The sequence below is a fragment of the Chrysemys picta genome, chromosome 2, assembly GCF_011386835.1.
Source record: "Chrysemys picta bellii isolate R12L10 chromosome 2, ASM1138683v2, whole genome shotgun sequence".
Lineage (NCBI taxonomy): Eukaryota > Metazoa > Chordata > Testudines > Emydidae > Chrysemys > Chrysemys picta.
The window spans coordinates 285,747,603-285,774,014 of record NC_088792.1 but is presented as its reverse complement, the minus strand read 5'-3'; the positions used below and the strand labels follow the sequence as shown (position 1 = coordinate 285,774,014).

Genomic DNA, 26,412 nt, shown 5'->3' with positions numbered 1-26,412 from the left:
CTTATCACCCTGGGAATCGGGGGAAATTAGTGGGAAAGTATGCCTGAGACCATGACTCCACAGTATGAAGAAGGCACCTTGCAATGAACCTGGGCACATGCTCTCGGAACAGAAGGCTGGGCATTGTATTGTCTTTGGTGGCAAACGAGTTATTCTGCGATTTCCCCCACTGATTAAATATCAGGTATATAATGGACCTCTGCAGTGGCCACCTGTGACTGGTGATGGATTGTCTGCTTAGAAAGTCTGATAGGAGCCAGCAACAGCCTAGGAGGTAAAGAGCTCTGGGGATTATCCTGGGTTGATGCCATGTCCACAGGTTGATAGCTTCTTGACATGGGGTGATGAACGGGCTTGTTTATATAGTACACGGCAGATGTGTTGTCTGTCAAGTTCTGCACTGTGGAATTCTGCAGGACCGGCTGGAATGCCAGGGAAGCTAACCTGAATGTTCACAGCTCCAGAATGGTTAAGTGAAGGGTCCTATCTTTCTGAGACCAGGTCCCTTGTACCAGGCGATTCAGGTGGGCACCTCTACCTTTTCCTGGCATGTCCATGATCGGTATCATCATGGGAACAAAGGGTTCTCTTCTGGGGTTTTGGGGATCTAACCACCAGGTCAGTTCTGATAGGACATATGGTAAGGCCATGATCCATGCTCCCTTGGTGCCTTGTAGGGGGCTAGCTAGACCTTAGCCAGACTTATAATGGATGCAGGTGAAGTCTGCAAGTGGCATCAAGTAAGTGCAGGCTGATCTATGGGCCAGCAGTCTGAGACAGCTCCACACTGTAGTTGATGGGTTTGACCTGACATCAGTGATCATCAATTGTAGACAGTGCCACATGTCTTCAGGAAGATACACCTTTGCCAATTTGGCATCTATCTTCTGTGCCAGAATGTGAGATGCCTTTTTGTCGTTCCCTAGAAGGCCCAGCTGGAGAACAAAAGGTCAGGGCCACGGAAGCCTCCTGTTGGGATCTGCTTTTGTGCAGCCCATCATCAAGGTATGGAGAGAGATGGATGCGCCATCTCCTCAGATGCACCGCCAGAGGCATTTTGCGAAGACTCTCAGTGTGGCAGAGAAAACTGAAGGGTAGATCTTTTGAGATGACAGTGACTGGGCACTGGTACTTCCTGTAGGCTGCGTGGATGGCAACATGAAAGTCAAGATGTCCTGTATGTCAAGAGCCAGGAGCCAATCTTGAGTGGAAGGGGAAGGAACAATGAAGGCAAGTGCTACCATCCCAAATCCTAGATGGTGTATGTAGTTCATCCTACCCTGAAATGGAGAAGACTGAAGGCCCCCTTTTTTCCCCCTCTGGGATAAGGAAATATGGGGAGTAAAAGTCTCTTCCCCTGTATTATGAGGTACTTCTCTATGGCTTCTAGGTACCAGTAGTGATCCTAACAATGGTGCCCACATCAGTACCTGCGCTGGTGTGGACACGGACTAGCTTTGAGATGGATGCCAAGCCATCTGTTTCTTTGGTGCCCAGGGAGACTGAGCCAGCGCCATCAGCTTCCTGTAAGAAGAGGGAGCTTAATGGCTTTCCTTGTGGAAAGCTAATGTTTAGCCTCTCCCTGTGGGAGGACGCAGCGTATCTCAGCTCCAGCCTGCCCCACCTCTGGGAAGACGCGGCACTGGCTGATGGTGCCGGGTCTCTGACTTACTCCAGTCTCTTGCCAGTCCTGGGGGCTGCGTGCCAGCTGCTCAGGGCACTGGCAGGAGGGGACTTCACAGGGGATCAGGTGCATTTGGGAGGCTGATCCTCGCTCTTCCTAGTGCAAGCTTACCCGCAGACTGTGAGAAGAAGTGGAGCTTGAAGTGGGAATCTCTGGACTTCCATGGACTCAGAGGACGAACACAGATCTGGATCATGACGCTCACGCAGGCAAAGCGAGCAATGGCTGTGGTCATATGGGAGAGGAACAAAGCCATCACAAGATGGGCACGGTTTAGAGCCCAAAGGTTTTGAGTGCCATTTGACATGGAAAGAAGTGCCAAGTGGGGGGGGGTCCCCTCCAACTTTGGACAGTCCATATTGAAAAAAAGTATAAAATAAAAATGACCAAGGCTAAAGGAAGATAATTTGAACTTGTTCCATCTCGCTGCCACAGGGGGTTAGAGGGAATGAGGAACAGCCGTGACCACTCTGCCCTTTATACCCTCAGGTGGGGGCACAAGGACATGCACATTGCAGGTGTGGTCCAATGGGCACTTCTATGCAAATGACTGTGGCTTTGGACATGAGGCGCATGCTGTGCACCTGGTGTGAGATCCACACTGGCACATACTCTAAGAACCACCTGTTTACAGTACTCAGGTGAACAAAGGCTTGTGGCTATGAGAACACATGAGGAAAGATGTACTTATGGTGCTGGGGGGATTCCCTGATAACTGCATGCACCCGAACAAGTAGGCACAACAGGGACAGTTTTAGCTTCAGCTCCTTCACCTAAGTTTCAAGGGGCCACCACTGCACTATGGACCTTGGGCTAGTAAAATCCATCCACTAGTCACCAAGGAATTTTAACTCTGCATTTGGGGGTTCAACTAGCCCCTTCTGGCCTTAGGCGCTATGAATTTATCTAGACCCAGAAACTCTTTCACAAGCGCATCCATGGGCTCATTTCACAGCCCTTGCGGAGGCCCGGAGTGTGACCTACAGAAGTAGTGCACAAAGAAAGTTTCGTGTTCAAATCCGTATTTTATAATCATTGAAAGGTGAGCATCAACATACAAATAAAATCCACCTGTGTTAGAAAGATGCACAATGCATGTAACACAAACCTGATGATGTAAACAGAAGCATCTGGTGATACAAATGCGATATGCAGTCACATACCCATTGCTTTAAATAAATAAGTCTCTGGCTCAGAGGCCTCACTTATGGCAGCAAAAACAAGACATTTAAAAATTCCTACCATGTCTAAGCGTGAAGCTCTGGTTTCTATTTAAACCCACAATGGTATCTCCCCAATAAGTTTATCACCGGGTGGCTGGGACGTTTAACCTGGGTACTGTACTAGATGGTTCAGATCCAGTACAGCAGTTCCTGTCTGACAGCGGCCAGTACCAGCTGCTTTAGAGGAAGGTGCAAGCAATCCCTTAGTGGACAATCATCAAGTAACTGTCCCATAGGGGGAAGATTCCTAACTCCAGACCGTTTAGTGGTTGGCTTATGCCCTGGAGTACGAAGACTTATCACCACAAACCATGGGACGGAGGTGGTCCTCAAGTAACAGTTAAAGAAAGCCAGGTGGAGGGCAAGTATCTGAATCCACTTGTAGAGCAAGTGCCGTTCTGATAATTGGGGGATGAGTGAATGAAAAGATCTATCAGCAGCTAATGTGTTTCACAGAAATGCCTTTTTTCAGGGGAGGAAACCAATATTTTTTTCTTAAATAAAATAGAATCAGCAGCTTGGCACATTAGCATTGTGCTACATGAAACAAAATAAGGTAAAATTCAAAGGAAGCTAATGAGAAGATATTCTGCTACCAGTCTAAGGGACGTATGTGTTCAGTTTATCCCATTAAACTATTGCTACAAATTATTCGTGACTTTAAAAAAGGGAGAAGTAGACACCAACTATTACTTGTATAAAAATACAATTACATCTCTGAAGGGTATTTTATACCTACCAACAGCTAGCACGCACTCAAGACGACTGGACAGCTTGACAGCCTCCACAAAAAACCCAAACACACAATACAGAAATCTAACATTATGAACAATGTCTATATTCTTCTGATTTTTCCAGCCCTGACAGTACAGTTGTTAAGATGTATGCATCGTTCAGCTCAGCACCATTAAGAATGCTGGCAGCACAGAATTAGGATATTAGCCATGTGCATGAGATCCGATACCAGGGCAAACGTTGTTAGTTTAATGATTTGGAGGAGTTATTTGCTTGGAATTTTAATCTCACACGGAAGAAGCAGGAGGCCCTTTGGCTGTTAGTGGATCCATCTCTGCTGGTGGAAAAAGGTCAATGACTATGTGGACACATCTTTCCCTTTCATACAGAGGAGCAGGTTATGCCCTGGCCGGGTGCTTGTTGAACAGCTGATAGACAGTTATGTATCTATTACAGTAATGCACCCAGCCCTGATTCAGCACAGTGCTTCAAACACATGTTTAAGCTTGTACTGATCTTGCTTAAGTGCTTTGCTGAAGTGGGGACCGAGCCAGCATTCCTCTTGCACCCAATATTCTCAGTGACATCAACAGGATTTTGGGGTGCAGACACCAAACTCTGCCCCCTCAAATTGCACACCACTCTGAATGACCTGGAGCTTGATCCAGCACCAAGAGTGGCACATATCTGGAGAGCAGGATATGGCTTCTGCTCTGATCAGATGGTCAAAAGGATGGTTAGTTAATCCATTTGCTCTAGATTCACAATACTGACAACTTGAGGGCTGTGTGTTACCCATGTGAAATGAATGTTTCACATCTACAGATAATACTTAGTCCTGCCATGAGTGCAGGGAACTGGACTAGATGACCTCACGAAGCCCCTTCCAGTCCTACAATTCTAGGACCTGGAGCAAAATGAGAGCTGAGCTGCTCTGGGGTCATGCTACTGAGACTGTAAAATCTGCACCAGAAAGAGCAACAAAATACACGTGCAAAGCTGTGCTTCTGGAAAACCATCTGAATCCCCACCCCGAATCTGAGCATGTAAATTCAGCACTCCATCTTCTGTGCGCGCTCTCACCCTGTGCACTACGTGAAGCAGGAGACCAGCAGACATACGAGGATGTGAGATGTGCCTCAAGCCCCTACCGTGATGCGTGTGCACAAGGGGGCTCAGTTAAGGTTCCCTGTCCAACTTAAACACTGACATTTCCTGACTCTTCAGCGCTTCGCTCGGCAACCTTAACATTCCTTTAGTGTTTTTAGAAAATACACTAACTTCTTCCCCAATCCACCGCAGAGCAGCTGGAGACAGTCTCTATGTTCTCTGCACTCAGCAGGCTGGCCTGCTATTTGTGGCCTGCTATTCCTGTCCACCTTGGGGTGGACAGCAGGCAGCTCCACTGGAATAGAAATCCTCAGACATACCAACAATCAGTCCATGTTGGATCTCAATGTCTCGCCCTTTCGCTGATGAAGTTGAGAAAATTCTACACATTTCCTGCTTTGTGGATTCACGCGGATGAGCTCCTTGGCTAAGTTGGCATCCGTGTGCACAGGATTTTTACACAGTAGATCAAGGCCTAAGAGATGGTACAGAACTTCACAGCATTTGGTTTGCCTGCTGGTGTCGACTATACCGGCACTTACTAATGCCGGTGAGAAGGCCGTCTTGGTATTAGAGTATGAGGCAGAAAACAAACCAACAAACCAACAGTCCCTCCCCAAACCATTCAGCGGAGGACTTTTTACACATACGCTCAGACGGAGGAGCCTGATGGTCACCAGCAACGAGCGCTCTACACCGGTCAGCTCACTCTGCTAGGAAAGAATCCAGCTCCATGCCATGCTCCTCAGGCACCAAGGATCAGCTCTGGAGTCTTCTCCTCCCTCAGGGCTAGAACAACAACTGATTGCAAGGACACCAGCGTAGCTCCCAGTGCCACGTAACTGCTGCGCTCTCCTCCTGCTCCCCAGCAATGCCGAGAGTGAACGTCAATGAGCCGGGACCCGGCCAGGCCGAGGGTTCAGTACATGGACTCGTCTCCCACGGTGGTGAAGGGAAGGCTGTAGGTGCTGCTCTTGCTGCGCTTACTCTTTTTGCTCCAGGCCAGCAGGGTGCTGGCACTCTTGCTGTTCATAAGGTTCTTCCTGCTATTCTCCTTGTTGTTCTTCAGCAGCGCACCCCCCGACGACAGGGCCGCCGGCCTCCTGTCCGCCTGCCAGAAAGAGAATGGAAATAAGAGCGTAAGAGACAGCCCCGAGAAGGGAGGAACAGAAACGAACACACAGCTTTTATCAAGGCCAGTGCTGTCGGTGGGTAAATGCCACTTACATGTGAGCTGTAGGAACACACAGCCTGGAGTACTGAATGCATCCAGAGCACTGTACAAACACTACATCAATCCTCCCAGTGCTCCAGGAGTCAGGGTAAGTTTCACCCCCATGGAGTCCAATTCTGACCCTGCGCCAGTGACACACTGGTGTGCTTCCACGCGAGCAAGAGCAGAATCAGGCCCAGAGAGTTTAAGGGATTCACCAAAGCAGACGGGGCTGAGGCTGGAGGGCACCAGGCTTGCAGTCCTGTGCTCAGACCACTAGCCGGTGCTGCTGACTATCCACTTTATTTTAACATACCATGGAGAATCCACGTCCTGCTCAGAGTCCTGGGAATCCCCCACTCTCCAGACACCACCTTCTGACCCTAAATCCGCCTGACCAACAGGACCTCAATCCTGAGCAATCAGGACTGCCTTTGCTTCCAAGCCCATCGTCGCTACTTAATTAGCCACAGGGCAGCTGAACACCAGAATGCACCCACTCTTTCCCATCTCCCCACAGCTGCCTCAACCCCAACCACTGCCAGCCTAGGGAGTAAGAGACCAGGATTGAAAACGGACTGCTCAATCTCCCACAGCCCAGTGCCAGAGACCAGTCTCTAGGCCAGCCCCTGGAGAATGCATCAGAAGGAGAATAAAACCCAAGATGTTTCTAAAGGCAAAGCTTCAGGCCTAATTTTCAAAAGCGTGAAGTCAACGGGGAGCTGAGAGCCACGGGCGCCCAAGCACCTCTGGAAAAGTCAAACCCTCACTCAGTGGAGAGCAAACCTATGGCTCCCCGAAAGGTCCCGCTACACTCCTACAGGGCCACTGAAGCCTGGTCTGCACTACAGAGGGCACGTCTTCACTACCCACCCGGATCAGAGGGTAGAAATCGATCTCTCGGGGATCGATTTATCACGTCTCATCTAGACACAATAAATCGATCCCCGAATCGACGCATGTACTCCACTTCCTCAGGAGGCGTAAGCGGCGTCGATGGGGGAGCCGCAGCGGTCGATCTGCCGCCGTCCTCACAGCGGGGTAAGTCGAATAGGATACTTCGACTTCAGCTACGCAAATAGCGTAGCTGAAGTTTGCGTATCTTACATCGACCCACCCCCCCAGTGTAGACCAGCCCAGAGTTAAGTCAACATAAGGCAGCTTACGTCAACCTACTTATGTCAGCGTACACACTACAGCCATGCTCCCACCGATGCAAGGGCCCTATTACACTGACATAGTAACTTCCTGACCATGTGAGGCATTGGGCTTATGTCCATGTCGTTAGGGTGACACAGTGGAGGTGTAGACACTGCCTTACTTACATCAGCTATTGGTGGTCATTCTTGTCAATTTCATGGCTCCAGAAACTGACAAGAGCATCTGGGGCCGGTGGTGGGCTCCAGCTACAGCCTGGTTGCCCCCCATCATGGCTTCCCCTCTCCCAGCTGGGCACTGCCTGTGCTCCCTGCTCCCCTGGGGCTTCCAGCATCCAACTCCCCGCTCAGGGAGCAGAGAAGCCCAGGCAACTACCCACCACTCTTGGCAGAAAGCAGGGAGACATGAAGCCGGGGTGGCTGCTGGCGAGCGGAGAGCCTAGCCAGCAGCTGGGCTCCTGGCAGGGAGCCAAGCCCTGGCTCTCGGCCCCCTCCCCCACTGTCCTCCTTCAGTCGGGGAAGTGCTCCTGGGGAGTACATGCACCATCAACAGGAGGACAGTGTGGACATCAGCCACCACATTAATTACCGCACTGGCTGCAAGTCGACCTAACATAGGTTGACTTAAGTTTGCAGTGTAGACATGCCCTTAGGTCTCAGCTGGTTTATTGCCACAGGCTTTATTGTTTCCAGACTCCACTACCCAAAGTTTCCTGAAGAGACAAAGCATCACCCAGCTTGGGTTGATCTCAGCAAACTTCTCTCTGCCAGCCCTGGCTTTCCCGATACATATCCACCTAAGGGGCTTTTGCTAAGGTTCGGACAAAGCAAGAAGGTGAATTACAACATTCTGTCCATCAGAACTCTGCAGGGTTACCACGCCAATGTCTACACCCTCTTCCCCGACGCTCTTCAGCAACTGCACCACCTCAGCATGCTTGGACCACTTGCAGTCCTCGCTGTTCACAGAGACTATGTAGTCTCCTTCCTTTAGCCCGGCTTCCTGCAAGAGAGCAAACAACGGCCAAATGGAGCCTGTAATATCCCAGCATGGCTACAGCACACGTCTTTCAGGAACTAGCAGAGACTCAGCATTTCCTTCCCCAAAGTTCAATACAGCATGACCCTAGGACCCCGGCTGGACTATCTGAAGCATGGAGATGTTCCTAGGAAAATCCTCAGCCTGTTTAACTGTTTGCAGAGGCATTAAAGGAGACTACTTCTGCAAGATCTGGGGTAGGTCTGATCCAGCAAAACACTTAAGCTACAAGTAGTTTCCATCTACTTCAACAGAGCTTAAAGCAAAGCACATGTTTAAGTGCCTTACTGGACCAGAGTCATAGAGCCCAATCCAATGCTCAATGAAGTCAGTGGAAAGACGCGCACTGGTACAATAGGCACCAGATGAGACCAGTAGTGAATACACAGTACATTACTGGTTACCAGTCTGATCTTTCAAACACTATTAAAAGACCCAGTAGATAAATGCTCTTCTCCCACACCTATTTCTGTGGGTCCTCCTATGCTTCCCCCCAACACTCTCCCCGCCCCCCGCCGGAAGGCTTTTCCTTTGAGAAGCTCTTCTGCCCTTTCTCCCTCCCCCCCCCCCTCCAGCTTGATCCCTTATGGCCCTTCCCTTTCAATCTGTTCTGTTCCTTCCCACCCCTACTTCACTCCCAGTCCCAATTCCTTTCCCAACCATTCCCAATTCCATCCCCACTCCTGTTCCATCCCTCCACCCCCCACTTCAGCTTCCAGCCATCCTCTGCTCATGTTCCCAATCTCCCCCCCGGCCCCTCGTCCAATCTCCATATCTCCAGCCCCCTCTCCAAGCTCCCTGTCTCCGTCTCTTTGCCCAGTCAGCTTTAATGCTTCCCCTACCCCCCACCTCTTGGCTCCACATCAGATAGGTCTCCCTCTCCTCACCCTCACCAGTTCCCAGTCTTCTCTGCCCCCTCCCCAGCTTCCAGTCCCTTTGTCCAGCCAGTCCCAATCTCTGCTGCCTGTCCTATTTCCATTCCCACACTCCACCATGCCAGCCTCCAGTCCAAGTGTCTTCCCATCCCCAAGACTCCTTGTCCGGATCTACTCCCCCATTCCCTGGGTCCAGTAGTGGTCCCCTCTGCATTCCATTCAGGTGGCTGCCCTCCTTCTCACTGCTGGCACATTACCTGGGGTGGCACTGAACACAGGAGAGAGTCTCCTTGCTCTCCGTGTCTGGATCTAGTACGGCCCAGAGTAGCCAACAACTGCGGGGAAAATACCACTAGCCCTGGGCACTAGAACATGCTTAGTGAGTACAGAATCTTTGGGGAATGAAGCCGTGACGTTCTAGTGAGTCTCTATTGAGCATGTGCCAAATATGATTTTTCAAAAAGACTTGTAACTCAGGCAGATTTGGGAGGACTTTCATGAGGATGACAAAAGATGCAAAGGCCACCCCCCCCCGCCAAATTTCAAGTGTTGGAGGCGCTAAAGCTTCCCGAAGGGGAAAAAAAAGTCTCCAGAATTTTTTTAACGTGGGCAAATCAAAGCATTTTCCCTCAGCTCATCCTCAAAAGGGCTGAATTTATTTTTTTGGGGGGCGGCGGGGGTTCAGTCTTAGACTGACACTCAGCATGGGAAATATCAGTCCAAATGGTTCCAGTTTGGCCCAAGTTATTAGCAGCTGAGAACATGGGCTCACACAGGGAAATGCCAGGCCCTCTGAATCAGAGGTGGTGCTACTAACCCCATCTATCTCCAGCGAGGTGAGAGGGGACGAGGGAAGCACTAGCTACTTACGGATGCACAGCCCCCAGGTATCACTCCCGCAATCAGGACGGGGGAATCCCCTCGGAGCGTCAACCCAAAGCCATTTTCTCCTCTGGCCAGGTGAACTTGCCGTGCAGGGTGCCACTTGTTTTTGGCTGAAAAAACGGACAGAGGGCCCTGGATAAACAGATACAGGACAATGTGTTTCAGTGCAGCGTTCCTCTCGACAGTCCAGCCCTAGTCCCTTGGCTCACAGAGTTCCCACTGACTGACTCATTGTCCAAGGAAGCACGAAGCTGGATCATTTGTGCTCCGCAGACAATCCTGGTTTGTGCCCCCCCAAGCAGCGTTTACACTGACTAGATGTCAGAGCAACTGCAAACATTCAGTTGTCCAAAAGCCAGGGAGGTATTTTGGGGTTGGCAGTAATGAACCGAATGACATTCAACCCATTCCACACTATTCAACCCATTTCTTGCAAGGAGGGGGGCGGGGGCAAGGTCTAGCCATCGAGAGCAGCTGCCAGAAACTCGGAGCTTCTGTCAATTAAAAGAACCTCTGTGGTTAGATTCAGACCTTCGGCCAAAATTAGAAGAAAACAAAGACCCAAATCTACTTACCATTAGTGCATGGAACGGACTCTCCAACTCCCTCCCTTGAGATCAAAGTACCAGCACTGGGGGGAGGGAGGGTGTGGGCTCTAGCTCAAGACTTTAGTCTGGGAACTGCAATCTAGCTAGCCTTGGAGGATGAAATCCACCCTGTCTGCAACACCAGTCCAGGTGGTGCTCACATGGGCCCGAAGAAGGGCACAGTGCCAGCCCTCTGCACAGAGATGGATTTCATCCTTAGAGTCAGATCCTACTGCCAGTGAAATCAATGGCAAAGCTTCCCTCAACTTCAGCAGGAGCACGACTGGGCCTTACTTCAGGGCACCTTTGCAAGTGTCCCTGGTTCCTCTGCGGTGGCTGTCAAGCTGTCCAGAGTGCAGATGTGTGTAATACTCTGCTGCTCTGAAGTCCCTCTGGAAGCTGTGTGCTGCACACATCCTGGGCACCCTGCACAAATTGTTCCACTGGAAGCTGGCCGTGCATTGCTACTCAATTAACTGCGAACGGGATCAGATTAGGGACGAAGGAAAGGCTGACAGGGGGGAGGGATAGCTCAGTGGTTTGAGCATTGGCCTGCTAAACCCAGGGTTGAGAGTTCAATCCTTGAGGGGGCCACTTGGGGATCTGGGGCAAAATCAGTACTTGGTCCTGCTAGTGAAGGCAGGGGGCTGGACTCAATGACCTTTCAAGGTCCCTTCCAGTTCTAGGACATGGGATCTCTCCATTATTAAGCATTTTGTTTTCCTGAGCTGGGAAGTACCTGCCCCACTGGCAAAATTGCTGCTGGCCACTACTTACACCAAGAGCCTTCACTCAATCAATGGGAAACCTTCTGGAACCAGTTTGAGAAGCTAGCATGTTGGCTGACGTCCACACAGCCTTCATCTAGCTTCACACTGGCTTGCTGGTGGCATGGATCTATGGGCAGCCTTTGTCCCATTTTAAATCATACTCTCTCCCTTTGCCAGTGAAGGTGCCTTCCTAAGCCTGGAAGCAGCATCGCTTAGTTCCCTGGAGGAAGCGTCTGCACGAGGAGAGGCGACAAAGGCTCATGGGTCCCCATTAATTCCCATGACAGGATGCACTGAACTGGCTTCGTCAGCTTCCCTCGTCACTGCATCTGTCTGCATCCACTTCTTGCCTCTTGCCTTGTACTTAGATGGTCAGCTCGTTGGGGCAAGGACTGTCTTTTGGTCCTGTCTTGGTTTGTACAGCACCAAGCACAATGGGATTCTGGTCCCTGGCTGGGACTCATAAAACATAATTAAAAGACCCATTATCACAAAGCTGAGGCAACTGCATATTGCAAAACTGCTCTCAGCCCGCACTGGGCCAGGTTCGCTGTTGCTTTAGGAAATCCTCCACAACCCAAGAAATAAAAGAAGGAGACAACATACCAAAGACAATGAAGCCGTGCGCCACCTACTGGTTTTGCATTAGGGTTGGTCTGCACTCAGGCAGAGGACGATTTCCTCTTAAGCAGACAGGCCTGATCCAGCCAACATCGCAGTGGAGCTGCGGCCGCACAGGTGGCGGGACGGGCTAGCTGCCCCAAGCACAGTCCCACTCAGTACCCTACCTACTTACCTGGGCTGCTGCAGCTACACTTCTGTTCTCGGCACGCTAGCTCAATCAAAGCTGGTGTGCATGCGTCTACCTGAGCTGGAAATTACACCTTCAGCTCGAGTGTAGACGTACCCTTAGACAGGCTGCCTGTAGTGACACTGTCACTTGGACTAGCTCTCAGGGTCTGGGGGCTGCTCAGAGCACCACCCAGAAGCTTCTAGATGCTGCATGCTATGGTCCCCCCATCGCATGGCCTCATAGCAATTTCATCATTGGTTTTGATAGGCATCAGGCGCTGGCCTGTTTCCTCTCATCACTGTAACATACCAGTCTATGGAAGATGTCCGTCACCTTCACCTGGGAGAAGTTGGGAGATTTTATTTCTGGTCTCTGATTCGTTTTGGCTAAGAGTAAAAGAAAAAACAGACATTCCATTGTTGCACAAGTGAACCAGCAGCTGTTGCTCATGTATGTATATATGTAGTGGCCAGGCAGACTCAGCCTATCATGCTGACCAATACCGTTTCCTTGTACCTCCCCGTCTGTCTGCATCCATCTTTTTGTTGCCTCATCTTATGCTCAGATTGTAGACCCTTTGGGATAGGCACCATCTTTTTGATCTGTATTTGTACAGCACCTAGACAATGGGGACCTGGTCCATGACTCGTCTCCTAGGTGCTATGGTAACACGTGATTAGTAATGTCAGGACGGCAACAGTGTATTCAGTAGAAAAAGCCCAACTCTGCTGAGGTGACAGACCAACATAACAGGTCCAGGCTCCCAGCTGGTGTAAGTCAGTCTAGCTCCATTTAAGTCAATGGAGCCATGCCGGATTACTCCAGCTGATGGCTTGGCCCACAATTTGCATCACCACATAACTGCACTTCAGGAAATTGCTGCATAATGCCAGAACGTACTAAACAAACCACCTGATCTGGGTGTGTCTGGGTCTAACTCGAACTCTGCCACCAGCTCGCTGTGTGATCCTGGGCAAGTCACGTCCCTTCTTCGTGCTGCAGTTCCCCCTCCTCTGTAAAATACCTTCCATACCCACTTAGGGGCTGGGGTAGAAGGAAGAAATGTAGCTTAATGTTGATGAAGTGCATCAAATCTCTTGGATTAGTAGTGCCACAAAAATGCAAATTCTCCTCTCATCCTTCAGAATGGAGGAAAGGGCTAGGCTTTTATACCATGTCCGTCACCGGGGTCTGAGACAAAAAATTGCAACTTTAGAACATTATCAATGAGTAATAACTCTCCCCACGTGGCTCCTGCAAGGGCACATGCCAATTTAATTTGAGAGGGGATAATTTAACAGAGAAAAGGACTTGCATAAGAATGGCCATAATGGGTCAGACCAAAGGTCCATCTAGCCCAGTATCTTGTCTGTTGACAGTGACCAATGCCAGGTGCCCCAGAGGTAGTGAACCTAACAGGCAATGATCAAGTGATCTCTCTCCTACCATCCATCTCCACCCTCTGACAGACAGAGGCTAGGGACACCATTCCTTACCCATCCTGGCCAATAGCCATTAATGGACTTAACCTCCATGAATTTATCCAGTTCTCTTTTAAATCCTGTTATAGGGACTAAGGGAGGAGGAGCCTGAAGGATCAAAGACACGGTAAGACAGTCAATAGTGCTTCCCACCCCTCAAATGACACTTACGATGAATGTCAGGAGCATCTCCGGTTTCGAAGAAGTCTTCCTCGTGATCGATTTCCGAGTATTTGCTAAGCGAGCGCTTATGAGCCAAGGAGAGGACCTCCTGGAGGATGTCCATCTTCCTCAGGATCTTGCACAGACTGTGGATCCTCATGGCTTCCTCGTGTCGCATGATCGCTTTTTTCAAATGAGCCTTGCCTACAAGTACAAACGCCATAACACACCCGTCACTGACAGGACAGAGAATTCAGGCAGGACCATGTTCCCACCAAGCCACTAGCAGATCAGCAGAAAGCAGTCCCAGTAACTTCACTGCTACTTTTGGCGAGCTAGCTTGATCAAAGCTAAGTCAGGAGGGCCTATACAGGCTGCAACCACAGCTCCCAATTGCAGCACAGACCTGCCCAAGCACGCAGGGCTCCATCTTGAACTGAGTGGAGGTAGCACCAATCATGGACATGCAGGCCTCACCTCTATGCCTCACAGGAGTGGTTGTGCTCCATGGGTTTGGGCAATGACATGGAGTTTTCAATTCAGTTCTTTACTGGTATAGGGTCCCCCTCTGCCCCCATGCAGGGCTATTGCTCAGCCCAACATGGGCTCAGTTATGATTTAGGACGTGTCATTTAAGATCTGCTGTAGCCAAACAAGTTATTGGGCTCTTTACAGGAGTAACTGGGTGGGCTTTTGAAGCTTGAATTATATACGGGATCAGACTAGGTCTCTAACTCCTTCTGGCCTTAAACTGTGAATTTATGAACACAGATGCAGAGTCAGGAAGCTACCTATGGCCAGTGATAAACCAGGGAATAAACACTCTTTTGTTGACAATCTTATGGTAGTTCTAGTTTAAAGACACACGATGGGAACACAGTCCAGTAAATTACTCTGGATTTACATAGGTGTGAGAGATCAGAACCTGACATACCAGGTTCTGTGCTATACGTTTCTCAGAAGTGAATATTTGTGCTGTAGGATGTGAACAAGGCAAGTATTTTTAGGCCCTGTTCTCTACTAGGAGAAAAATTCATTAAAATAAGTATTTTTCGTTTTCTAACATATCAATCTATATTCAAAATACGCACCACTATTTGGAATTCGTAGATTCTTGGACACTGGCATGAACTTGGTTTTGTAAGTGCTATGATGGATTTCCTGCTTTTTCCTATCATGTACAGAAACACACAGGGATGGTCTGTCTGGATTTGGTGATCAAAGAATTACTCAATAGATAATAGCAATTAAATATACGAGCCCAGGCATGTCCTGAAAAGTTCTCAGATAATTATGTTGCTTTCTAATTAATTTTTACATTGGGACACAACGTTCTCTGGGGAGTGGAGGGAGACTCCAAGTCATGTTTTAGAACTAAAGTCAACTGTCTGAGCTGGCATTTCTGCCTCAAATATTACTTAGTTGAAGATGAAGGTGAGCTGACTGCTGAGAAGGTGGTATAACATCTTACATAGTTGGTCTAAAATCAGTGGTTTTCAATCTTTTTTCGTTTGCAGACCCCTGCAAAATTTAAAGTGCAGGGTGCGGACCCCTTTGGAAATCTTACAGTCTGCAGAACCCCAGGAGTCCGCGGACCACAGGTTGAAAACCACTGGTCTAAATGCCTCCTCTGTGGCTCATTGGGTTGTAACTTCAATGCAAGGAAGACTGCTCTTTTGTGAGAAAGGAAAGAGGGACCATTCTGTGGATATGTTTTAACCTCTGCATCCTGTGAACATACAAGAGCAGAGACTGGTGTCTACACTTTCCATTTTTTGTAAGAACTAACAGGGCCATCTTGTCCTCTTGGTAGAGAAGAGCAATAGAGCCAGATTCCCAGCTGGTGTAAATCAACATAGTTCCAGTGAGATCACAGACTTACACCAGCTGGGAATCTGGCCCCCTAAATCTTAGCAAGACGTCATTTCTAATAGCTGGCTTGGGAAGTTCTGTTGGGAACACTTAAGGATTCTCATCTGTCTCACTAATACAAGGATGATGATATCAAAACCCTCATGCTTGGAACATTTTGAATCTAAACTAAGCCAAGCAGCTAGTAGGGAACAATCCAGCCTTGGGCTGAAGAGGAAACTATCCCCAGTAGGTCTGTGTCTCTTGGTTTTTCATGCTTTCTAAATCATAGAAGTCTTAGATGCACAATGACACAAAAGTGGGAGGCTGGGGGAGAGAGGCAAAGCAGATATGACAAACTAGAGCTTAAGACCCAAGCTTTCTATTGTTCCAGTCGCTTCAGGGACAGTTGTTGGAATTAAAAAAAAAACCACACACACACGTAGCTGAAAAAGCAAGTGATAACTTCTTTGCCTTTATGGCAATCAGTATCAAAGGGAGCAAGAGATAGGGGTTATAGCCCCACACACACAGTATCCTCCTGTGATCAGGTTCATAACTTGAAAGCTAAGCGTCAACCTGCATTTGAAACTTTTATTAATCCAAGCAGATGTCTCTTAACTGCATCGGGTTATGTTAAATGACTCGGAAAGCACAACAGACCATTGATGTGATAAGAGCCGTATTCAATAGCTTTTTAAAGACAACTAGGCACCTGGGTCTCTTTCTGAACCAGAATTGTAAGCCAATTTAGCAGAACTTTTTTATATATACTTTCGATAGATAATACTGGTGTTTACTTTGAAGCATCTTTTCTATTTTTAGTGATTTACGTTTTCAGTTCAGGGATGTTACAGGAGGAGTCAGACAAATTATTAAACAGTAGCAGACGGGATGGCATGGTGTTCAGAGCTGGTTTTTACCACCTTGTCCCACTTTAAGGCATTTTCTATTTTGAAAACTGTTTCACTAATGCATACTATATTACACTTTGAATATGTAATGAAAACTAATTGTGCTTACATAAGGAGGAAGATTCAGAGCTTAAATTTAGGATTGTATGAATAAAAAAACAAAACTCTAGTGGGCATAAATATCTATACATTTTGGTCTGGTATTGTCCTCAAAGAAGTAGTTATACAAGTCGTGACTCATTTCAGCTTTCAATATTTATGTAAACAAAAGTAACACACATTTGATTCTATGAAAATAATGCAGAGCTGTAGGGTTTTAGCGTTGAGCAATCAGAAGTATGCCGAGTCAGACTAGCAGTCCAGGCCCATTTGGCCATCCTGCATTCTGTAGCAAGAGACAAACGTTGATGCAGCAGATAGATTAAGCCTATTCCTAAATTCTGAATTGATATATACAAAGTTTGAAAAAAAAAAAAAAAAAAAGATTGTTTTCTCTGATTACTGAACTTGCTGGGCACTGATGCAATTGCACCATCAGTTCTATCAAGTTGGACGGAATATCAATATTCTTCCGATTTTTTTTTTAAATCTGTGACCGGGGAATCTCTTTTCTTGATAGTGGACAAAAATATTGATTTGGATCTGAAGCTTCTTGTGCTTTAAATGCAAGTAAATATGGCAAAAAATGGGATTTTTGCTGAGGTACCACTGCCTTGCAATTTCTGCACTGGTGTTAAAGTAGATTTTTCCAGGTTTATGCGAAGGCTGAGGCTTGAGAAAGGGTTCGTGGTCATATGGATAGTGCGAAGGGTGTCAGTTTCAGATGGGGCCTTGAGGAAACAGTCGTCCAAGTCTGGAAAGATGACGATGCCCTCTTTACTGCAAGGACCTTAGAAAATACATGAGGGGCCGTCGACAGTCTGAAGGGCAGTTCCTTGTACTGAGAGTGGTCGGTTCCCATAATGAACTGGAGAAAGTGTCTGTGGGCGGGATGTATTGTGATAGGAAAGTACAGGTCTTAGAGGTCAAGGGCCGAAAATCAATTCCCCTGTTTTAGTGCTGGGATAACAGTGGAGGGGATAACCATCTTGAAGCATTGCAGTTTGACGAATCTGTTTAGGTTTCAAAGGTCTAGGATTGGTCTCCATCCACTAGATTTCTTTAGGACCAGAAAGTAATGAGTAAAAACCCTTCCCCTCTGCGTTGGGGTGGGACTGGTTCTATGGCTCCCAATCACAGATTTCTCTCTTCTCCTAGGATGGGTTCATGAGAAGGATCCCTGAAAAAGAGATGGGGGAGGAGGGTGGGTTAGATAGAAAAGGGATGACATCACCTTCTCTGACGAGCACCAGAACTGACTTATCTGAGGTAATTAGCCACCATGATGGAAAGAAAGGGGGTAGTAGGTCGCCAAATTGGTGGGATGTCAAAGATGTTTGATATGACTGGAACAGAGGAACGCGTCTCAAGGCCTCATCCACAACTTCAAAATTGTTGTTTGGTTGGAGGTGAGAGAGAAGTATTCCCCGGGGAGTCATGTCTGCGTTTGGTAAATGGCTTCTGTTGATGTTTTTGGGTATCATATTGCTGCTCTGAGGTATAACAGTGGTCAGGGTCTTGGTGGAAGTTGATACTTTCCCAGGGATCTCTTTGGCGCTGGAGAGTAAATATCGAGAGTGTGGAGAGTTGCCTGGAATCCTTAAGGGAGTCATCCATACGCTCTGCAAATAATTTGGGGCCCAACTCTATTGTAGTTTGTACCTCTTTAGAAAAGCCCAAGAGGTGCAGCCATGACACCTGCCTCATAACAGCAGTTTCTATGAATCGGGCGGTGGTGGCCTCTGAGTCTAAAGAGGCTTGCAGAGCTGTATAGGCTAAGAGGTGTCCGTCAGAGATGAGCTCTTGGAGTTGTCCCAGTTTTTCCATCAGGAAGGTCTTGGCAGAGAGTTCCTGTATTTTAGAGTAGTTACTGTCATTATATTTAGCCATGAGAGCCTTGTAATTGGATATGCGAAACTGGAGAGTAGCAGATGAATAAGCTTTACATCCAAACAGGTCCAGTCACTTCCAGTGTCTAACATTGTGGATAAGTCAAGATTGGTATTTTCTTGCATGGCATTGAAAACCACGGAATTCTGAGTGCAGTGAGTAAAAAGAAATTCCAAGTCCTTGGCGGGACCATAGTATTTTTTGTCCGTCCACTTTCAAGTCAATGGAATGGACACTGGGGTTTGCCAGAGTACTTTTGCAGGATCGAGAAGGGCCTGGTTGATAGAGAGCGCTATTTTGGAGGACGATGACATGTGCAGGATGTTGAGTAGCTTATGTTGTTGATCCTTCCCCTCCTCTAAAGGAATCTGAAGAGTGTCTGCAAAATAACTTCAGACACTTTCAGAAGTTTTCAGGTGCAGTAGGAGATAGAGACAAGATGGCCTCATCATGAGAAGAGGAGGAGAAGTGGAGCAGCAGTGGAATTTCCTCCTCCGGTATGGGAAGAGGCGAGCGACCAATGTGGTGGGTGAGAGACTGATGAAGAAGGGGAAGGCCTTCAGATCTGGTGTGTGGAAGGATTCCCTAACTGTTCTCTATACATGGCCCAAAGATCCCAGTATGGCCAACGTTGAGGGAGTGGCACGTGGGATTGCATCCATACCAGGGGTCTGGTCCAATGGTGGATTGCGCGCAACGTACAGAAGAGGCCTTGTGAGACTGTCTCGAGTGGGACTGAGTTCTCCTCTTCTACATCGCTAGGGAAGGCAGGTGCCATCCTCTGGGAACAGTGATAGGATTCCGGCAACGAGGTTGGCAGTGGATGTAGGTCACGTTCGAGGAGTGGGGGGACTCAGGCACCTCAGAGACAAACAGGTCTCTGAGGTGTCAAAACACCTGTGGAGGAGGGAAGAGCATTGTTGGCACAGCTGATGGGGTTGAAGACTTTCCTGGTGCTGCATACTTAATCGGTGCTGAAAAGGATGTTGGTGCTAGTAGGGTTGTCGGTGCTGACGATTTTATTGGTGCTGTGAGGCCCGGAGTAGTCTGGCTGGCACTGGTTTCAGAGGTCTTGCATCTGTCTTTAATGCCCAGAGACAGTGCCGAGGGCTGCAAATCTGTTGGCTGACGTCAGTACGAGAGATTCCAGGTCCCACTATGTCCCCTCTCTGAGGATGTTGAGGCAACCGACCTTGCTGGGGATGGAGTTGTGGCAGGCGGCGTCTCAAGGGGTGATGAGGGAGCCCGTTTCCTCAGGTCAGAGTGGGAAGGAGACTACTTTCTTCTGGAAGGACACATCAAATGGGTCAGTAGACGACCTAGCGGAGTGTGAGGGCCGTGGAGGGGAAGTGTCTGGGCTGGGTTCCAAAGCTGGACACAGCGATTTCTCCATGAAGAGAAGTCACAAGCGAACGTCCCAGTCTTTTCTGGCCCTGGCAGCGAGCACACTTTTGTAGGATGTGTCCCTTCCCCGGGGAGCGAATGTACTGCAGGTGACTGTCGGTTACTGGAAAGGCATTCTGGCAGGATATACCCCACTCTAATCCAGGAGTGCCAGGCATGAGGGTGAGGGAAAAGCTCCCCAGTTGAGAAGGGTAGGAAGCGAAAACCTAAACTACGAACTAACAAGGAGGTTAAGGAGATAGAAAAGCTGAGATTTTTTTTTTTTTTTTTAAATTGGGAGAGTTCGGAAGGAAAGAACTAAAACTGCAAACAAGTAAGGCACTATCAATGGTAAAGGAGAAGCAGGCTCTGCTGTGGATTCTGGCCCAGACCAAAGGCGGTAGAGAAGGAACTGGGAGGCAGTTGGAACCCACAGCGCTATGTATATATATACACACACACGTCCTGCTCACAGCGCGAGACAGAGGAGATGCCCATGTGCAGTCCAACAGCCACGGTTAACGAGGATCTCCAAAAGCCAGATGCAGGGGGTGCTGCCGCGCACACGGTGGAACACTCAGTGACATCACTCAGAGAAAAGCCATGACTCTTCTTCCTTGATGTCTTTAGCTGACCTGGACCTGGCTTTCTTTTGAGGCAATGACAGTGCAGTATTATCAGTACCTTCATCCTCACAGTCCGAGTCTAATACTCATGTGCATTTAACCAAAGTCATTGGTCCAGTGTGTCTGTTCTTTCCACTGCATTTTGCAAAATGTTTCCTCATGCAGTCTGCCTACCTGATCATTTTCTCTTTGCCATTTCTGCATTTAAGAAACTCTGCCATCTTCGTAACTTTCTCAAAATAGCCATGAATTGGGTCAGGTGGTGGTCCACTTTTGCTCAAGTTGAAATATTTTGACTTGAGTTCCTGTACTGAATTCAGCTGCCCACCAGCAGCCATATCAAGAGACAGTACTGCACTGGACAGTTAGTTGCAGTTTACCTCAAATGAAAGTGTTGGAATCTGGGAATTCCCTTTCTTTGTTTGGTAAATAAACATGTAATTTTTCATGTTTTCAACAAAGAAGGGGGAATTCCCAGATTCCAAAGTTTCAGTTTGAGGTAGCCAAGCCAATAGTTTTAGACTGCGGATTTTTTGGGTCTTAAAATTCCTTAAAATTAAACAGATCACATTACTGCGAAATCATCAAATTGCTAAATATTTTTAGTAATGAGCATTAGTATATTCTTCTAATAAAATTATTTTTTCCAGTTTAAACTGGTATTTACCAGCATCCTGTCCTAAATTAGTTTTTCCTGGGAAATTGCCAACCCTGAGTAGATGCGGAGATTCAAAAAGTTAAAGCTTTATAACCCATTAAAGCACACTGTATATTTGGACATGTGATGTTGACAAAGTAAACATCCCTAAACGCTAATAAGTTCTCAAGCAGCATATTTCTTACTTTGCCTAGCTGTAAATTGTGATCATTATTGGTGGAAACAGTCATCAGTTTGTGTGTGTACAGTGAAATCAAGGTTTCCCAACATTTACCAATAAAAGTCTAATGCTTCGAAGCCTAATGCTAAGACACCTCCTGCTCAAGTTTTGGGTTCCATTACAGACTCCCAGCCCAATCCAACTCCCATTACATCCTGTGAAAGAAACCCATTGAATGCAGTGCAAGAGGGCCATTAAAGTGAGTCCAACTCTGAAAAGCGCCTACACTTAGAGCTTCTCCCGGGATGTATTCAGAGTGATAACTGTGGACTTCAATGTTTGAAGTAAACTTTCCTGTTTTTGCCTCCAGTTAGCCTTGGAGAGCCAACCCCACTACATTAGAGAGCTGGATTCCATTCTGGCTCATGCATCACCAGCAGTATTTGTAACTAAGCACCCAGTGCAGTACTTTCTGGCTCGCATATAGCCAACAATAAAAGAGCCCAGCCTGGCTCTCTGATCCTAGGGGCACTTGCAGCATTGGAGTTAGAAAAACTTCTTTAGTGTACAAAATAAGCAGATGTAATGCGGAGTTATTGAGAGAAGAACACAGGACCCCACAAAATGCTATTTCCTCTTACATATACAGTCACCGGAGAATGTCTTACCCTGCCCCTGAAAGTTGCTGTAGTGTCTGCTTCTATCATAGAATTTCCAAGCAGAAGAGTGAAAATGGAGAATCCTTTCACTTTAATATTGCCCTCAGGGCTCTGAGGCACTAGAACTGTCTGCAGGCTCAGGAAACCAGAGCTACATCCAGTCATGTTTGGAAGGATCTTTGCAACCAGAAAGGCTAAAAACTTTTTGGTTTTGTTTTGTTTTAAATGACCGCTTAATTTCTACAGAAATCCATGGACTTAATTCTAGGAAAAGGAGAGGGAGTACACACATTTTTCATGCCCTGATCTTATCTTTAAGACATCAAAGCAGGACTGAGGTGTTGAGAAGTGAGGCAATAAGCCTCCAAGACACCTTGCCTGATAAATATCCCCCAAGCCTGGCTGGTATAGGATATATAGTTAAAAGTTTGACTATGGAAAGGGAGACATCTGGCATGTTCCAGTCACAGCATCCCAGAAGAGGCCCCTTTCAAACCACCACCATGGAAAAGGCAGAGCTGGGGCAGGGAGGATGTTGAACATGGTTTCTCAATACTTCTTCACCAAACCCTCATGGATGCTGTCCACAGAGGGAAATAGTGGGATTACAGTGGGGCTTTTCATGCATCAAAACTTATCCTCTGGCTAATGCCATACAAGGTTGACTACGCTGAGGGATAGTTACCCAGTTTCCTTCGCTCCTCCAGGTCTTGCAGCACAAGACGAAGCGATGGTCCCTCCGGCATGGTGACGTGAAACTGGACAAAGGCCTTTTCGTGCTCTGGGAGGTCCGCATCAGACACGGCTGTGTGAAACAAGCAGGCGTACACAGGCTCAGTGAGATATTCAAAGCATTACTCAACCATAAATAGCTGGAAATTCCCAGGCAGATGAGAGAAGAACCTGGATAGCCTGTCTGCAGGAGCACTTCCATCTACATTGCTCCAACAGTTTAAAGGGTGGGTGTTTCTAATTACACTAGAGCCTCTGTGCTAATGGATCCAAATGCAGGGCAGGGAGCCTGTGTATTTAATGGGGCAGCCTACAAAATCACCAAACGTATGAAAAATTTCAAGTTTTTGCGCCAACCCTAGATACTGCACCCATCACTGTGGTATCTGGGCACCTTCTGGTTCTCCCAATTTCCTTAGTTCCTTTTTAAAGCAGGCATGAAAAGGAAAAAAAAAGTGTCCTAGATATATATATGCCAAGGTTACAAATACAGAGGGTGTGGCTACATTGCGATCAAGAGGGGTGATCGCAGCACAGACACAGTCAAACCAGCTTTGGGCTAGCTATGGTAACAATAGCAGCAGAGCCAGGGCACCATGGGTGGCAGGACAGGCTAGCCACTCCAGCATGTGCCATGGGTCCTAGATAGACTTGGAAGACTGGCCCATGCCACCCCACCCCTGCTGCCACAGCTGCGCTGCTGCTACTTGAGCTAGATCAAAGCACAATCCTGGTGAGGCGGAAACAAACAAGGCTTGTCACAAGCCCTTCGAGCTGCGGATCTAGTCGGTTTGCGTTGGCTTTTTTTTGTAATTAGTCCCTGGCCAAAGCGGCGGCTAATCTTTTTAGGTGGGGATGAACTTCAGGATTACAGCATAATCGCCTCTCTAGGGAATAGGTGGTGATAACAAGAGATTGGGAGGGCTCATGACCTGGAGCAACAGAAGCACTTAAATAATAAATAATAATAAAATCAAAATCAAGCCAGCATGTTCCCAGAACACTAACTGGAAGCAACTGCTGAAGCCTGTTGAATCTGAAGTCAGCCCTATGTCATGCTGGCATTACGGATACTGATTCTTTCTGTGCAAGTACTGTACCAGCCGGGGATTAATCTTGGCATAAAGAGTTTATTGATGGCCTGTTGCACTGGCTAAGGATTTGTTACTCTGAACAACAGGGCTGGATTATACCTAGGGAGGGAACAAAGAACAGCTGTGGCATCTCAACTGCAGAAACACGTTGCCTTCCCAAAAGCCGGAATGGGCATGATGTGGCAACGTGGGGACTCTCCTGTTGATTCTTGCTTTCCCCTTCCCACCCCTTAACCAGCTATTACTGTTAAGACAGTCACTGCAAAAGCCACACGTTGGCGTGTTTAGAAAAACGCTTGTTTTGCCCCCGCAGCCCTATAACGATGCCAGTCATTTTACCCTCCTCACCTGCTACTCCTACAGCAGTCTCCAAGCTTCCTCCACCCCCCCCCACCCCCCTCCATCATCCCCTATTCATGGGAGCTTCCTCCCAACTCAGGCCCACTAACCCAGCACCCTCTCCTCATTCCCATTGCTAAAGAGTCGCTTTTGTCTGTGACACGCGTGTGGAACGAGCCAATAAAGAAGAGCTTGAGGTGGGGAGGAAGAGACAACTGAACCACAGATCTGCGCACACACCCCTGAAATGACCGCGTTGCTGCAACCCTCTTCCTTCTTCACCTTACCCCTCCCTATCACTTGTTGTGGAGTACTGCCTAACAAGTGGGGTTAGAGTGTAAGCGTTTTGGGATAGAGACCAGGCCTGACTATCCTGTAAAGCACATTGGGTGGGCCCCTCAGAGATGTGCTGACTACAGTGGGGGAGGAGGTGAGGGATTCTAGTCTCGGCTCTTCACCAGCCAGTGCTGTGCCGTCTCCTTGGGCCTGCAGGGGCCACTGAGGGCCAGGCTCCTAATCGCCGTATTGTCAGCGCCGCCCCCCCGCTCCTGCTGGGCAGGAAGCAGCAGTGGCAGCCTGGGCCAGAGCCAAGTGTGGAACGCACCAGGCCCCAACCCCTTGTTCATCGAGGTGCTGAGCTGGCTCTCGCTGCTCAGCCAGGTAGTGATCGTCACACTGGCCGTCGGCGAGACACCGCTGGCCACACCCTGCCAGCGTGACCCAAACCAGACAGCGTCAAGTTATTTGCATACACGACAAACCCCACATTTGTAGTCGGCTTGCAAGGGTCTAATCCCCTCTTCAAGTGCTCCCTCTCCTTGATGAGAGGAAGATATCCGAAAAGGGATCTGCCCTCTCTCATGTAAGTGCCCGAACCAATAGAGTCATTCTAACTCTGTCATGCCCAATTAATATTTAAATGATCGCCATTTAATTAAAGTGGAACAACTTCAATAGCAGAGTGAGGGAGACCCACATCAGAATACCCCCTAGCCCACTGGTTTGGAGACTCACCTGCAAGGTAGCAGATCCCTGTTCAAATCCCTTCTTGTTAGGCAAAGGGGAGACTTGAACAGGGTGGGGAGTCTCCCACATTCTGAGTGAGTACATTAACCACAGGGACAAAGGTTATAGAGGAGGTTTCCCTCCATCCCACCCCTGTTGTTTTACATGGAGTTAGACAGCCTCTGATGAGGCCCCACATGCAACCTAAGCGACCAAATGCCGGTCTCTGTTAGTGATTCAATAACCGGGGGAGAACAGGAATCGAATTCACAGGGGTGGGGCTTAGGACACACCCCTGTTGGCTTTGTGGATCCCATTCTAAGGTACCTATCTGACCATTCGTTATGTAGGCTTTGTAGACCCCAGTGTTGTTCCTGTCATTTTTTTGGCATCCAGAAGGTAGGTGTTGTGATGCTCAGTGTTGCAGTGTCTAAGCCCCCTTTGTGGAGCTGTGCCATTGTAAAAGTATTACTTACATCTTGATTTTTGAAATCTATGTGTTCTGAAGTCAGCTGTTTATATTACTGTACTGTCTAGAGCAGGGGTTGGCAACTTTTCAGAAGTGGTGCACTGAGTCTTCATTTATTCACTTTAATTTAAGGTTTCGCGTGCCGGTAATACATTTTAACCTTTTTTAGAAGGTCTCTCTCTAAGTCTATATATAATATAACTAAACTACTGTTGTATGTAAAGTAAACAAGGTTTTCAAAATGTTTAAGAAGCTTCATTTAAAATTAAATTAAAATGCTGATCTTAAGCCACGAGCCTGCTCAGCCCGCTGCCAGCCTGGGGTTCCGTTTACCTAGGCCGGCAGCGGGCTGAGTGGGGCCTGCGACTGGAACCCCGGCTGGCAAGGGGCCGGCAGCCAGAACCCCAGGTTGGCAGCAGGCTGAGCGGGGCCGGTGGCTGGAGGGATACGCCCCGCTCCTACCCACTTCCCCATGCCTCTTCTCCGCCTCCTTACCGGTCTGGGGCTGCTCTTCTCCCCTCTCTTGCAAGGGCCATCGGCGGCAGGGAGGGAGAGGAGGCGGGGCTCAATGCAGCATGCTAGGGGAAGCAGCGGGGGAGGGGGAAGCTTGGCTACCAGTGGAGCTTGCCCTACAGCAGTAGCTGGCAGGATCAAGCTTGCTTCTGCCCCCTGCCCCCGCCAGAGAGAGCAGTAGGCGGGGGGCAGAGAAGAGTGGGCTGTGTTGGGCAGGATTTTTAATGGCCCGCTGCTGCCTGCCGGGGTTCGGCAGCGGGCTGAGCAGGACCCCGGCAGGCAGCAGCATGCCATTAAAAATTGCCA

General features: G+C 48.3%; 1 protein-coding gene across 7 annotated transcripts in view; it reads right to left on the bottom strand.

The window, feature by feature from the left end:
• Window positions 1–2,689: 2,689 nt before the first annotated feature.
• Window positions 2,690–26,412, bottom strand: part of RHPN1 (rhophilin Rho GTPase binding protein 1) — a 59,301-nt gene continuing 35,578 nt past the window's right edge. For 2 of the 7 annotated variants that reach the window (XM_005291095.4, XM_042860931.2), the window contains exons 10-15: window positions 22,640–22,759; window positions 13,724–13,918; window positions 12,381–12,457; window positions 9,907–10,053; window positions 7,967–8,125; window positions 2,690–5,863 (exon numbers count right to left, since the gene is read on the bottom strand). In XM_005291095.4, coding sequence (XP_005291152.2) covers window positions 5,672–5,863; window positions 7,967–8,125; window positions 9,907–10,053; window positions 12,381–12,457; window positions 13,724–13,918; window positions 22,640–22,759 — 890 coding nt within the window. In that variant the 3' untranslated portion in view covers window positions 2,690–5,671. The remainder of the gene's footprint in view (window positions 5,864–7,966; window positions 8,126–9,906; window positions 10,054–12,380; window positions 12,458–13,723; window positions 13,919–22,639; window positions 22,760–26,412) is intronic. The other 5 variants (XM_042860932.2, XM_065586334.1, XM_065586336.1 and 2 more) reach the window with 4 other exon arrangements.